This window comes from Motacilla alba, chromosome 14 (genome assembly GCF_015832195.1).
Source record: "Motacilla alba alba isolate MOTALB_02 chromosome 14, Motacilla_alba_V1.0_pri, whole genome shotgun sequence".
NCBI classification, from domain to species: domain Eukaryota; kingdom Metazoa; phylum Chordata; class Aves; order Passeriformes; family Motacillidae; genus Motacilla; species Motacilla alba.
Genome location: NC_052029.1, coordinates 11174018 through 11189580, shown reverse-complemented (window position 1 = coordinate 11189580; position 15563 = coordinate 11174018). Strand labels below are relative to the sequence as shown.

Below are 15563 nucleotides of genomic sequence, written 5' to 3'. Positions count from 1 at the left end.
TGGCAATCTCGGTGCAGCTTCAGTCTTCATGTGATCCCGAGTGCCTGGGAAAACATGAGAGATGTTTTCTTGGAAGTTCTCCTGGTTTTTGGACAGAATGTCAAGTGGCCAGAAGGTGTCAGCAGTCTCTTTATATTCCTGAACATTTTATGAATTATTTTATGAGAATAGAATTAGCAATCTCAATATGTTATTTAAGTAGGAACTTGGACCTGGAAGGATTTTTTTTTTGTTTGTTTGGGGTTTTTTGGTGTTTTTTTTTGTTTTTTTTTTTTTGGTTTGGTTGTTTTTTTTTGTGGTGGAAATTATGCATAATTCAAGGACAATTAGGTTCTGATGTTCTTAGTGATTACTGTGGAATGAGGATCAAAGAACTGTAAAGCAATTCAAGAAGTAGAGAGGGAAAGCAGGTTTTTTTTCCTCAGGAATTCTTGAGGATCACCTCAAGAGGCCATAGTTTTAATTCTCCTATGTTTCCTGGCCTAACATATAAAATATATGTGAAAGCTGCTTCTTACTTCCTTTCACATGACATGTGTAGCTCAATGGAGCTCATATAACTAAAAATTAGTACTTGTTTTGTTATTAGCCTTCAGCTCATTGGCAATAAAATATTTGAAGAGCTTTTGCATTCATAGTGTCTCTAGGTATTGCATTTACACTTTGGGAAGCTTAATATAAAAAAAACCCAACCAACTCTTGGCAGAAGCTATTCAGAGGTCTGTACATTTTTGCAGTTTTGATCTCAGCAGAAATATTCCTAAGTTAGAAAAGACTGCATCTTTGTCAAGGCAAAAATAGGTATATAGCTTCATAAGAGGGAATGCTTCTCTTTTCCTTTCTGTTACAGACTGTGGATTTGCCATGCTATAATTGAGTGAAAATAATTTTCCAGGACAAAACAGCGTGAAATTGAAATGTCAAAATGAAATTTTTATTGCTTGTGACAATCTGTAATTTCATGTAAAACTGTCCAACTGTCGAGGTGGGCTTCAAGCTCCTGGCTAGTGGGGCCTTTTTGGACCATCTGATGTCCAGTGTTCAGATCTTAGAGCACCCAGCTGAGTTTTGAGGGCTGTGCAGGCTGTAGGACTGTGAAAGAAAGAGCAAAGAGTAATAGAAGGAAGAATCCTTAACGCTGGTAGGGAGCACCACTGACCACAACAGTTCTTGGAATCATAAAAGCTGATGCCAGTGGGTGGCTTGAACATGTATATAGTGAGTTTTAGGGAATGCCATAAAAGGTCTATGACAAGCCACTTCTTGGCATCAGCTTTATAAACTGTAACTGTTGATAGAGGAAAGTCTAAGTTAATAGACCACTTCTTTTTTTTTATTTTATTTTTGAAATAACTGTTGAGAATGAAAAATGTGAGGGAGATCTTAAACAATTTTACTTCAGAAGTGGTTAAAAAAGTTAATTGCTTGGCATTTTGGCTGTTAGTGGAAGTATTCCCAGCTCTGTGTGAAGTGCTTGGTTAAGGCACACTGGCATTTATGCTTTAAAGTGATTTTGGACATCAAACCTTGTCAGCATGGAAAAGTGTAACAGAGGACAAGGTAAACCTGCTCTGTGGGAACAGGAAGATCAGGAGGAGCTCGGGGGCTGTGCTCAGTCATTGTGAATGGTTCTAAGTAAAAAATTTGGAACAAAAGTTAGGCAACTGCTGAGAAGGTTTATTCTGCACCTTTACTTCCTTTAATTTGATTTCTGTTACTTTAAAATAAGCTGGAATTCTGCTAGATCTACAGGAATGCCTGGATTCTGATGAGGTGTGATTGCCTTTTAATGCAGTAACTGAATTAAAGGAAATTCTTCCTGGCATTCTGAAAGCAAGGATGGGTAGGCTCCAGTTTTTCCTAAGGACTTTCATGTGTGGTAGAAAGAAGTCAGAGTTTTTGGTGGGACAGAGGTTTCACTGGTTCATTAAGTCACGTTCCTGTGATTTATTTTTCTTTTTTTTCAATTCTAGTACAGCAAATTTAATCTCAAAAGTGGAAAATACAAATGTCTAATTGATTTTGTTATAGAGCTGCAGGCAAGTTGAGGTGTGTTTTCAGTGACTGGATTTAGTGTACACTGATCATTCCTTCAAGAAATTCATTTCAAAAATTCTTACCAGCCTTAGACTAAGGCATTTTTCCTTGGAACAGCTTGACCTTTCAGAGTAATCTTGATGTTTTATTGATTTTCATCTACTCAATTTCTTCTGTTTACACTAAATAGCAATAAGCAATTCAATATGAATATGAATGTTTTCATGAGTGATCTTAGAACCACACAGCTGTAAATAAGACATCCCTAGTGGAGCTGAGCTTTAAAGTTTAAGTAAGTTAAAAAACTTAATTCAACCTTTCAGGTTTTTCTGACTGATTCTCCTAATGTTACTGTTCTATTTGCCAACTTGAAAGAATCACTCATATTAAACAGATTTTTTAAAAATCACTAGATATTAATTTTACATTTTTTATAATGGCATTTATAGTTTGCTAACATGTTTGCTATGTTTCATCAACATATGTTGATGAAATGGAAATCTGCTGTTAATGAACAATGCTAATTCCCCAGATGGGATCTAGGTAGACATCTATCAGAGTGTTTAAGTTTTTCCTTTCAAACTGTAACACAGGTATGAAGAAAAGAGATTTAAATGTGCCATCTAGGCTGGCGGTTTGAAGCTGACTGTTGGCTTCTAAGGTAACAGCTGCCTGATGGATCTTTTCAGAAAAGTTAGTTTTGTTTCAGTTCTCTGGAAAAAAAAAATTGCAACATTCTTAGTGTGTCATCCTGAAATAACAGAACCCTTAGAAGTGTTTCTCTGCAATTAGCCCTGTTTGCTTCTGACTGTGGATTTCTGCAGCCTTCAGGCTTTCAGCTGCCTCAATGGCCCAAAGCTTTCTGGAGCAGCAGTCCTGCCAGCTGCAGCTCTGGAGGTACAACATGAACAGCATGTGGCTGCTTTGTTTCCCGGGGCTGCTTGAGTTCTGCCCAGAGCCACCTTAGTGTGTCAGAGGATCCTGTCATTCGCGGGCAGCTCTCGGTGCTGCAGTGCTGTTTGCAGAGCTGCTGGCTTTCTGCAGAGCAGTAGGAAATTCTTGCAGAACAGAACATCTATTAGGCAAGACTCAAAATTCATAATGCATAGAAAACAATATTAATTTCCTGTTCCTTCCCAATTTAGTCTGGTGAATGTTGTTACTTCAAGGAAAATTACAATGGCTGAGGGAAGATCAATCTTTACAAATCAAATCCCCTTGTTCATGGCTGAGGGGTACTTTAGGTAATGCTCAGACAGCCAGTGGGTGTTTCCTTGTACTTCTTATCTCCAGCATTGCAAGTGGTTGGAGGAGGAGGAATCAACATTTTCCTCAGATAAAGGCAGGGATCAGTGGGAAAGGAATTTAATTTCTGAGATTCCATACAGATACTACAAACAATGGCAAATAAACAAGTAGCTCATAATGTTTCTTTCATCAAAGTGTGCAGGTGCCCAAACAGTAAGATCTGTTTACTAAATGGAAAAAGGCAAAACTTGTAAAGAAAGGGTTTTTCTGTTCAGCTTTTTGGAGGTTATCATAAAGAGCAATATAGAATTCTTAAGCTGCAAAGCAAACCACAAAAAAAAAGATTCTTTAAAATCACTGTTTGGTTGTAGCAGTGGAAAACCCTGTGAAATTATGTTTAAGCTGTGGAGATAAACATTTTGGGCATGGGCTCGGTGGAATAACTGGGAATGCTGCTTTGATATGATCTCTAAGGCTGCTTGTAATCAGGTAACTGGGGTAATAATTTGAATGTTTAATGAATGCAAACCAGACATTGGTGCAAACCGATCCAGCAGATACTGTAAAGCTATCATCAGACAGTGTATTTATTTGTTTGACAACCCACTAATTCATCCCAAAGCCTGTTCTTGAAATAATGAGTTGAGGATGATTTGCAAACAAACTCAGTAATCCTTTATTGTTCCCTTAATTTATTTTTCTAATTAATGGGAAGCTTATCTTGTAACCATCAAAATAACTTGGTTTATATTTTCCCATCCTAAAAAAATGCCATGAAGTTAACAACTTAGTGTGATGTTGCAGGATTTCTTCTGATTACCAGGCTAGCAATATTACCTGTGTTTTATATACATTAAAAGTATATTTTGAAACTATTTTCATTGCAATTCCACTGTCCATTCTTTCTGTACTTGTTTGGTTTTGCTGTGGTTGCTTAATCTTCTGTTGTAAGCATTAGCTATACCTGAGGTTATTGATTTTTGTTCAAGGAATATGTAAAAATCTTATATATATACAAAATACGGAAATAAATTCCAAGAAGTTAATTTTATTTAGCATAACATCCTAAAATAAGAATCTCATCTCATACTGGATTTTTTGGACCAATTTTAAAGTATATTTAATATGCAAATAGAGTTTTGTCCATGTTATGAAGAGAAGATGACATAATCTTTCATCTTCCCCCATCCCTCCATCTCCCCCTGTGCCTTGATGGAAAGACACATCAGCAGAAAGCAGTTTCCCAGAGATAAAGGGGGAGTGGGAGCTGTTGCTCAAAATGGCCAAGTTAAATGTCAGGATGGATGTTCGTGTGCTGGGTTTTGTCAGTGTATAATTAAAATGTTGGGCCTATTTCTCTTTGCTTTGGGCTACCTTTCAGTTGAATGTTTATTTTTGGGTTATTTGTTTGGGGTTTTTTTACTTGCACCAAGAGACGAGTTTGCTGGCCCCCTGACTCTCAGTGCCTCTCTGTATGGTTGCCTTCTGATGGTTACAGGAAATAATGACAAAGTTCTGAAACCATGTGGCAAATATGGCTTACTGTGTGACATCTTGCTTGGTTTATCTGCTTTCTTATCTATGCAATATTTCTCAAATTAGGAAAATTTAAAAAAAAACAACTAACCACAAAACAACAAACTTTGAGGGCAGCTGGTTATGGGACTGAAACATTTGTTTCCTGCTAACACTTCTTCATCAGAATATGGATAGAGTTGCTTCAGATTATTTTATTAAGTTAACCATACATTTATTTATTTAAAAAGGGGGGTAAATTTAATTGTGACACCCATGTAGTGTTTATAGAGAATAGTAGGCCTTCTGTAAACAGACATGTCTAAGAAGGTACAGAATCGTGTCTGAAATATGGATATGCATAGATTAGGCTGAATAATTTTACATTCCTTTGAAAATTATTTTTGTAATGGTACGAATAGATTTCCCAGGAAAGAGTATTCACAGCTGGGAAAACAGTTGCTACTTTGAAGATGGTTTTCCCAGGCGAAAGGCTCACGTCCCCAACTGTGTTTGGTATAAACAATATGTGGTGTATTTCTTACTCGTGTTTAGAGGAATTGTGCATTCTTCATTGCATATTAGCCAACAAGAGTTTCATGCTAATTCTGGGTATTTGCCTTAATCTGCATCCATTCAAAGTTAATTCCCTACTTTTATTAATAAAGCCAGGGTATTAAATTGATGGGGAGTTTGGTGGTGAAACAGAACTGTCCCTTCTTTGCTGTTAAGAGGGGAAATTCTTCCTTCTCTGCTTGGAGCACGTACTTGCTGTTTCCTCTCAGCCCTCATTCTCTGCTTGCTGATGAGACCTTCTTTGATGGCTCTTGTTGGATTTCCAGTATAAATCCTTGCTTTCCTGCCTTAACTGCAAATTGAACCTTAACAAAATTGAAATTCAGGACAGGATTCCCACTTGTGGGTTGAATTTGTTGAGTGTTCAGTTGTTGAAGGAGCAAAGACAAGATCTGCTTGACTGTGTCAGCCAGCTCCAGTCCAGTGAGAACACTGTTTTCTGCCCTTTTTCAATGATAATTTTATTCTGGTTTAGTGTTGATGACTTCTGACTCCTCATAGAGAGAGGCATCATCAATGGAAATTGCTGGAAAAGGCTCAAGTTGTTGAATATAGAAAACTTGGCACAAAACCTCAAAATACATGTAACTTTAGTTAAAAGAAGTCCTGTTAACATGTTTGAATTTGCAAAATGCATTCACTTGGCAAGAAATTAACTTGTAAGCTTGACAGAATGTTTGCTGCATTCTGATACAGGATAAAGAACAGAGAAATGGGCATTCAAAAGCAATTATTCTTGACAGGGCTTGAAACTTGGAAGTGTGTATAGCAGAATGTATTAATGCAGGCCTGATTCTTGTAGGTTTGTTACTTCTTTATTGCTCTTACTACTGCTTTGTTAATGGTAATTGGTTCAGAAAACCTAAAATGGCACAGATTTGGGTATTTAAATTATGCTTATTCTAAAAAGCAGCTCTGTCCTTGATGAAATGCTGCTGCTTGTTTAAACAATGTGGGAGTCTGGTATAATGATTTTTATAAAATATAACTTTTTGTGTGTTGATGAAATAGATTCAAAAATTTAAAAAACCCCAATGTTTTGGTGCAGATAAAAGGGGGGTGATGGCTGCTTCTGTAGTATGAATGAGAAATGAGAAGTTTTCTCATTCAAAATGCCTTCTGTGTTTAGATGCAATATTGTGAACCACATGGAAGATCAGTGTATATTTATGTATGTTAATAAATTACAGCATAGATAAAATGGCTCTTGGGTATTAGATCAAAGCCACACAGATTAATAAATACTTGGAAAATGCTTGTCTGTTACATCCAACGAGTAATTAGAACAGAAAATTAATCTTTTGACTTTTAGAACCTGCCTGAAATATCGAGGGTACAAGCATGAAGGTATTTGACAGGGGAACCAGACTCTGTCTTTGAATGCATTTACCTATTTCTAATTGAATCCCACAGGAGTTCTGTAGGACATCAAACGGAAGATCATCAACCAGTGTTTTATTAAATTTCTCAGCATTATCTTAATAATTTGCATCTGTAAACCAGGCTATTGCAGATAGCATATACATAAGGGCAGACAGCTCTTCCTACCATCTCGGAGTTTGAAAGACGTCAAAGCTGTTCAGAGAATGTACTGAGGGCTTAGAGCTGCATTGCTTAAAAAGGAGCAGAGTGGTTATGTAAAGAGAAGAGAAAATCTAAAGTATCTGTGGAAAATACAGGCTTTTAGTAACTGTCATTCCATCCTACCTTTATACTATGGGCTGAATCCTAAAGGGGAGTTATTCATCCTTACCCACTTGTAAAATAACTAATTGGTTACAGAACTGTTGTACTGAACTGTAATACAGAGGTCATTGAAATTGGTCATGGGCTTTTTGTGAGCTTAGGAGCCTTCATGCACCTCACAGGCTAATTATTTTTTCAAATTACCTTTGGAATAGAAAGCTTTTCTCATTTTATTATGAAAGTCCCATGTTCTGTGGCTTTAAAGCCTGTACTCCAGAGACATCTTTTAATAAACTTGTGAAGTAGGAGTTTTTTAAATTGTAAAATTTACCACCCTTTGCTTAAACTATGGTTGTCTTCTTTACATTTGTCTAGATTAAGTCATCATCTAGTTTGAGCTTAGAACAGGAGCAGCCAACTGTCCTGGTCCAGTAGGTTTTGGAATAAAATCTCTGGCCAAGATCCAGAAAGTTTCACTCAGTGGGGGCCAAGAAGGGCACAGATCAGCAGGGTCAGGAGCAGTTTTCCAGGGGTGCTCACAGACCCCTTGTTTTGGGCTGAGGATGCTCAATGGATGTTTGGGTTCTGTGTCAGCTCCAGCTGCACCTCTGCCAGCAAGGCTGGGCTTCTGGTCCCACAACACCCTGACAGTGTCACCCATCAGCAGGCAGCTTTAATTAGCATGAGAAAATAACATGTCATGTTTCTCTCTCTACCAGAGAATGAGCTTGTAATAGCAGAAGTAATTATTCTGACTTTGGAAGCCAAGCAAGTTCGTAAATTCAGTTCTCCCACACATCACTTTCTGTATCTTCTTCCCACCTTGATGCTCAGTTGTCAGGTGGATATTTGGAATATTATAAATTGTTTAAGTGAGCTGTTTCCTTTGTTTGCTTCCCAGTTTGCTGTGTGCACTGCACTCTGGAGCACAAGAGTTAAAAGGTTTCTGTACTCAGGTGCAGACTATTTCTCTTTTGTAGTTCTGAATGGAGAGAGAATGAAAGGAAGAAAATCTTATTTGCCATTATATTACTGTTTCTATTGAGGGAATGCCTGGGAAAGGAAATATTTCTGCTGCTGAGGCAGAAAACAAATCTATCTCCAGCACTGTTAGGCAATTCTGCCACTGAGCTCTTTCTGTAAAAATCGCCTTAACTCCAATTCTAAGGATAATTTAACAATATCCTAATAATTTTCCTGTTTCTCTACTACGTCTTTTTTTCTCCCCATAGTTTTTTTTTTTTTTTAAGTCCTTCCAGAAAACACACTGAATGCAATTTGAAAAGGTCTTAAACCTCTTCAGTGATTTTGCTTGCAGGTCAAGTGAACTGGGACTTGTAAGCAAAGCTGCTGCTTTGGAAAGGCTTACTCTGCTGCATTAAATATTTATTTTGAGAAGATAGGGTTTTACTTTTTGGTAATGAACAGCTCAGTAGTTTAATTTAGAACTTTGAAATATCTGTATATACCTGTAGCAGACTGTTTGAACAATGTGAGAAAACAGGTTGGAAACTTGAGAGTGGTTTTTATCATGGGGGTCGAACAGTTTCAAAAGCCATTCTAAACACACAGGTGACTGTGTGAGACTGAGACAATCATCTTTATATTTTGTAGTGGCATTTAGTGGACTTCTGTAAAAGAAATGAAGTAGCATGTAAGAAAGGGAGTTGAAAGTAGAGCTCATCCTGCAGTCTGCAGTCCTGAGAGGGCATTGCTCTTGTGTTGGCACCTTGGGTGGCTTAACATGCCTCTGTTTATTCTTAGTTCCTGCCTGTGTCATGCTGCTGTGTGATGGAAGTCCAAAAGGAAGCCCAAACCCAAGGGTTAAAAGTTTATTGTAATAAAAGTCACTGTGGAATAAATAGTTTGGACAATACTGTTGAAGAAAAGACACCTAAATTATAAATATGACTGGAGGGTGTTCAGATTTTCATATCTAGTGTCTCTGAAACACAGCACAGGGCATATACCACAGCCTCCCTGACAGCAGAGCTTAAAGGGTGTAGGGGAAAGGTGTCCTGTGTGCATGTTTTAAAAATTACTTGTTCCCCATCCCATGTTGTTCCTGGTTTACTGTAAAAAAGAACAAATAATTAATTTGCCCCATGCTCTTCTGTGATGAAAACTTTCAATGTTTGTCTGGTGGTCTGAATGGGTAAGGTAAGACTTAGGTAAAAGAGAAGGATAGATGCTGTCCCTTAAATTCAAATCAAGCCCTTATCTTTGTTGTTTTCAATCAAAATCAAATTAATTCATTGCTTCACCTTCATAAGTAGCTATTAAAATTCAAACCTATATCTTCATACACTCAGTTGTTTTTAGTTATGCAGAAACAAGTTCCAATGGAATTAATGATAATCAGGGTTGAACTTGACATGCTTTTACTTACGGTAAACCACTCTTTAGCACATTTTTTATGTGACAATCCTAACCATTTAAAATTGTCCAGACAACCTTTTCCCTTTTGCAGTCTTAATAAACAGCTGAAAGAATACAGCAAAATCCTTACACGGGAAGAAATTCAGTTATACTCTAACAGAACTTGATGGCTGGAAAAAAGATTAGAGCCTGCACTGTACAGGCAGTGAATTTTGTTCGAAACACAGATACTTAGACTGAAATTTTACAGGCATTTTCTTGTAAAACTTTGTGCTCATTTTTTTTTTCAAGTTTTTGAAGGGAGAGGTGACTTCTGTTGCATCTTGCCCATATTATGTCAAAGCCTTGCACAGAATCTGGGATTGCCTGACTCATTGATTCCAATTCTCTGTCACATGCCCTCCCATCCTGTAATGCTCTTCATAAATGAATCAAGCTTTATCTTTAGACTGACAGACTTTGCATTTCTGAGAGGTGGCTGTTGTGTCTGCACAGTTGGTATTTAGTATATCTCCCAGAAGTGTCAAAAGAATGCAAAGTTACAGCATCTCTTTAACATGTTAAAGAGGTCTCGCATAATTTTTTTTCTCATATCTTTTTACACAGCTAAGGGAAGCTTTCAGTTGCATCAGGTCCAGACTGTGCCAGTTTGAGCTGTTTGCATTTATTTTGTTTCTAGATTTTCAGTTATACCCTGTGCAATCAAGGCAGTCTTGTGCTAAAGTATTATTTTCAAAAGCAGTTAATGGTTTCAGGGATTTTTTGATTATTCCCTCTCTCCTCTTTTCTGTGAGCTTTTCCTAATACTAGGCTTTTTATGTCTGGAAACTTTATATAGACTATTACTGCAAAGATTGTAAGCAACTGTGATGAACAGGTTTTGAAATCTCATAGTTGCCATCAGTCCGGTGTTTTAGAAAGGCATATGGAATATTTTCCTTCAACTCAGCAATGAAACAATTTGTGAGAGACCAGAGATAAAAAGTGAAGGAATTCTGTAACAATTCTTGCTCCTATTCCCTTTTCCCTCTACACTCTAGAAAAGGTTTTATTTACTAGTGATTATGTTCTTTGAAATTAAAAAAAAATTACACATCAAGCTGAGATCCTTCTGGTCCATGGATAAGCCATGGCAGTGAGTTATTGCAAGATAATGGCTTGCAGAAAACATGTTGTGTGCATAAACACATGGAAGTTGTATGACATTTCTGTAAATATTACTTTGTACAGAGTTACTGTTTAAAAAAAAAAAGCTTTGGGAATAAGTGTGCAGTTTTTTCAGCTGGGAGAGTGCTTTGCATTTAAAGTAAGAAGTATGTTTAAATTTAGTAATTTCAGGCACAGTTCATAAGCCTGTCCCAAAATATCAGCAGCAGGGAACCCATCAGGTATTTTAGGTTTGTAATTTGGTTTTAAACGTGCAATAGGTTGTTTCAGGTTGAGTAAATATTGTTTTCTTAATGCTATATTAATCTGGTCTTTCCTAGATTTCACTGTATATTACTGAATATGATCACATAGAAACAAACTACTTTGGAGGATGCATGAGGAGGCATTTGCTATTGCTGTTTGTTTATTATTATAAGCTTCTGCACAAAGACTTCCTTGATTTGTGTTCTGCAGGGGTAGTAGAAAGGTTTCTACCATAGACTTGATCTAAAATGTGATCCCTGTATTGGGAGGAGGGAAAAGGATCTTATTCCTAAAAAAACAAAATAAGCAACAACTACAATTGGGAAAGTGTATTCCTGTAACCCCAAATAATTTCTTTATTCATGGCAAGTATCAGGATTGCACAAACTAATAAATCTGTAAGCTCAAGATGTATCTTACTCCTCAGAATTCCACTGCCAAAACAATTACCCCTTCCTTCAGCTGGGTGTTGTCTGAAATAGCCATCTTTAATGGTGTAATGTCTATTGGCAGGACCTGAGCATAGGACCTGAGCAATTGTGGCTAAAAATACTGAGGACAAAGGGCTGTGTGTGATGCAGCACAATGGTGGGAGAAAACTCACTGAGTGTTTGTTAGCAACTCATGCTATGCTTGCATCTTTCTTGAGAGGAGATCTGCTTGGTGCTCTGCAGAGAGGATGGAACTAAACACATTTTTCTTTAGACTGTGATTGCTAATCACTTGCGAACAATCTGCAGCTGCCTCAGACTCCACAGTGCTGTTCCTGTTGGAGCTGCAGAAATATCCAGCTATCTATTTCAAATTCAGCCATCATCGTCTTGTGGCCTTTCTGTTTATAGGTCAAGTCTTTTGTGGCCAAAACTTCCACTAAGAAACTCAAGATATTTCATGAGAAATATGAGTGGAATTATCATTTTCACTGTTTCCTTTATTGCTTTAGTAGCTTTAGTCATTGTTTTAAAGGTCTGCATTTAAAAATCTTTGAAAATCTGTTATTGTGCTAATTAATTAATAGATGACATTTGAAAATAGGACAGAACATCTTATTCTGTTGAGTTCTGGTGCTTCAGTCTATAAGCACAGAAGTGAAATGAGTTTGTTCACTTGAGAGGTGCAGCAAGTGATATTTTAATGATCTTGCACACTAATCGGTAGAACTTTATAGCTTCCTCTGAACAAGTCCAGGAGTAACCTGTGATAAACATCAATCAGATTTACAACCCAATTATTTGCTAGAAGAAAAGAAACACTATTGTTTTCCAGTAAGTGGTGCTATCATTTGCTTGCTTAGTATAATTAATCTTTAAATGATCAAAGCATCTAAAATGCATCTTACAATCTTGAAAGGCTGGGGGTTTCTGGAGGTGGGGTGGGTGTGCATGAAGCTCAGATCTGATGATCACTAATCACACTCTCCATTCCATGTCTTCCTTCCTAAAGCTGGAGGTTTCTGTCACTTTGATAAGCAATATCTACACAATACCTACAATAGCTTTTGCAGAAGGTGGCACTTCCTTAAAAATCACAGCATTTTGTTCTGGAATGTGAAGAGATTTTGTGCAATGTGCACTCAAATCAGAAGGCAGGTGTGAATGTACACGATGCTGGTGCACTGGCATTTTTGACAAAAAGGCCAATTATGTTTGTTCTGAGAGAGATCATCAGGGTCAATTCTTAAAAGACAGAATGAAGCACTACATCTTGCTTCTGTGAAGTTCTTTGAGATGAGCACTATAGTTACAGATGATTTTGGTTTTGATCAAGTACTGATGTAAACAGTAGACTACATTTAGGAGACAAAAACTCATCACTGTGCTTGATTATATTAAGATCAAAAACTTAATCATGGAAGACATGCTAGAATACAGTGACGATAGTACCATGTAGTTCTTGTAAGCAAAGTCATTCATCTTAACATGTTTGGGTGAAAAAAAAAATCAATGTTTTCTGCATCTCCACATCAATATGTTGTAACGATTTTTCCTCACTGTTACGGCAGCTTCATTATTTCAGTGGAAGTACCTTATATACACCAGCAAAGTATCATCTCTGATAATCAGATTACATCTAGAGTCTTCCTCAGTTGATAAAATTTTCTCTTATATTGTCATTCAGATATGTATAACACAAAATAAAGCTCCTTCAGTGCTCAGCTTTTAATAATCCTGTTCATAATTAAATATAAATCTGACTAAAACATATTCTTCTACATTAAAGTCTTGTCATAAAAACATTTTGAATATAAACCTTCAATACTCAATAGAGTGATACAATATATATATATACACACACAAATGCACTTTTTTTCTGTTAGTAGCAAGCATTTTGTTCACTATTTGCACAACTTCACAGTCATATGTTTTATACCATGACACTAAATCAGACTTCTGATTGCTCATTACTGTCAGGAATGACAGACGTGAAGGCAGCCTGACAGAAGCGATGCAATGTTGACATTTTTGTTTTCTGTTCAATGTACAGTCGCAGTTTGTCTCTGAAGGTTTCCCCCAGAAAGCTGTAAATTAAGGGGTTCAAGCAGCTATTAGAAAAAGCTGCTAGGTTCACAATATGTCCTGTTAAAGGATAATCATGCCTGAAGGATGGGCTGTTTGAAGAGACGGGCTCGCTTTTCCTCTGGAGAAGCTGGACGCTAATGAAGACATTTTCAGGGAGCCAGCAGATAAAGAAAACCAGGACAACAACAAAAATCATGCGCAGAGCCTTCTGTCGCCGCAGCCGGAGACTCCTGTGCTTGTGTGCTTTTATAAGGACTCGGACAATTAATGAGTAACAAAGACCGATGATCACAAAGGGGATAATAAACCCCAGGGTTATCTCTAGCCACTGGATTTCTTTTACATCTGCAAAACAGAAATAGACCTCTCCGGTGTGTTGTAAGTGCACGGCTGTAAATGGGACTAGAGCTGCCGAAATGGATGCCATCCATATGAGCCCACAGCTCAGTCTAGCGTGCTGCATAGTGCGGAAGAGGTTGGACCTCATTACTTTGGCCAGGGCTAGGTATCTGTCAAAACTCATCCATGTCAGAAAGAAAATGCTGCTATACATGTTGATCTGAAGGAACAAAGACATAAAGGTACAGATGATGGTGATATCGTAATATTTCTCGTCAAGATTAAACACCTCAATGAGAGAATCAGCCACCAGAATGAGATCAGCCACTGCCAGGTTTATGAAGTACAGGTCTGGGATTGTCATTTTTTCCCGAAAGCTAATGTTGACAACCAGTATCAGAATGTTTCCCACAAAACCGATAGGAAAAAGGAATATTGTGTAAAGACATGATAAGAAAAGGCCAATAACATATTGTTGGTGTTCTGATTTATCAGCTAATCTAGAGGATATGCTTTCATTACACAAATGGGATCCATTCAGGTTAAAAGTTGTGCTGTTACATATAACAGGTGATACTGAGGCAGAATAAGTTTCCATGGCTAAAATATCTGCAGGAAAGATATTAGTACTCACAGTTTGATGGCAATACCAAAAAAATCGGATTTTTGGTTGGTTTCAACTGAATTCTTAGAAAGCATTTTTGATTGGAATTGAAAAAGAGACAGACTTTTGTATAGGAAATTAAAATGCTTTAAAAGTCAGATTAATTAGACTTAAAACTGACTGAAATATAGTACTACAAATAGTGAATGTCTTAATTTGTTTTGCAGGATACTATATACATTTTAATTGAGAGAATTTGCAGTTCCTGTATGCCTTAAGATCATGTAGGAATCTCTTTACCATGGTGGTACTTGGGTCTCTTTAATAAAAGCTTTTCAGCTGCAGTGTTCCTTCATGCAAGTTGGAAGGCAGTGGAATTTTAGCTCCATTTGTTTTCTCTTAATAATCAATGAACATCCTTGGACCTGCAATTTGCAAATGGAAAACAATTAATCTCATATTCCAGCACTGTTCCATGTGCCATTAGCTTCTGCTAACTTAAATCCCAGCCGAGGTTGTGAGAAACATCATGTTCTAACATAAATGCAAAGGTTCACTTAAAAGAATTTAAATTTGTTCTAGATCAAAATACATTATGAGGGCAGGTCTGTTAAAATTGTGTGTGCCCGTCAGGGGTTCAGTATTAAAAAAAGGAAGAAATACAGAGAAATCAAATGAGTGACTTTAACCTAACAAAGGAAAACTGTATTTTTAAATGTATATACATATATATTTATTTAGTCAGCGTGTAAGGCTAATAAATAGCAGAGTCTGTGGCTGAGAAGGCAACAGAGATGAAAAGCAGTTGGTTCCTGCTGCTTTCAGTGGGAGGGAAAGGCAAATTTTAGAAATGAAGGTAATACAAGCAGCATATTGATTTACACCAACATTATTATACTGAATTTGTTTTCTGTTGTGATTTATTATGTTTCACTGACTTCCGGGTAGTAATGGAAAATAACCAGTTATCGGATTTGTTTACTTCTAAATGTTGAATGTTATGTACTTGAAGCATTGCTAGAAGTTTATTCAAAAAAAGAAAGAGCCAAACAAAAACCACCCCAAACAAATAAAACAGCAAGAAAACTATAAATCACGCTATTTTGTGCTAAGTTTTAAATACTTTTAATTGCTTTAATCTGCATCTTGCTATCAAACCACTGATTTTTATTTACATGAAAATACAATTTTAAAATTGTTTGCTAGTAAAATTCATGCCTATTTCCACATTTTAATGACTTAAATCC

General features: G+C 36.9%; 1 protein-coding gene across 1 annotated transcript; it reads right to left on the bottom strand.

Annotated features, from left to right (window-relative positions):
- Window positions 1–273: 273 nt before the first annotated feature.
- Window positions 274–14342, bottom strand: GPER1 (G protein-coupled estrogen receptor 1). Its single transcript, XM_038151219.1, has one exon. It carries the CDS (start codon window positions 14308–14310, stop codon window positions 13237–13239), a length of 1074 nt encoding a protein of 357 aa, XP_038007147.1. The 5' UTR covers window positions 14311–14342; the 3' UTR covers window positions 274–13236.
- Window positions 14343–15563: the final 1221 nt, after the last annotated feature.

What these genes read in the sequence shown, in the direction of transcription:
- GPER1 (XM_038151219.1), bottom strand. Translation starts at nt 14,310, where the DNA reads ATGGAAACTTATTCTGCCTCAGTATCACCTGTTATATGTAACAGCACA.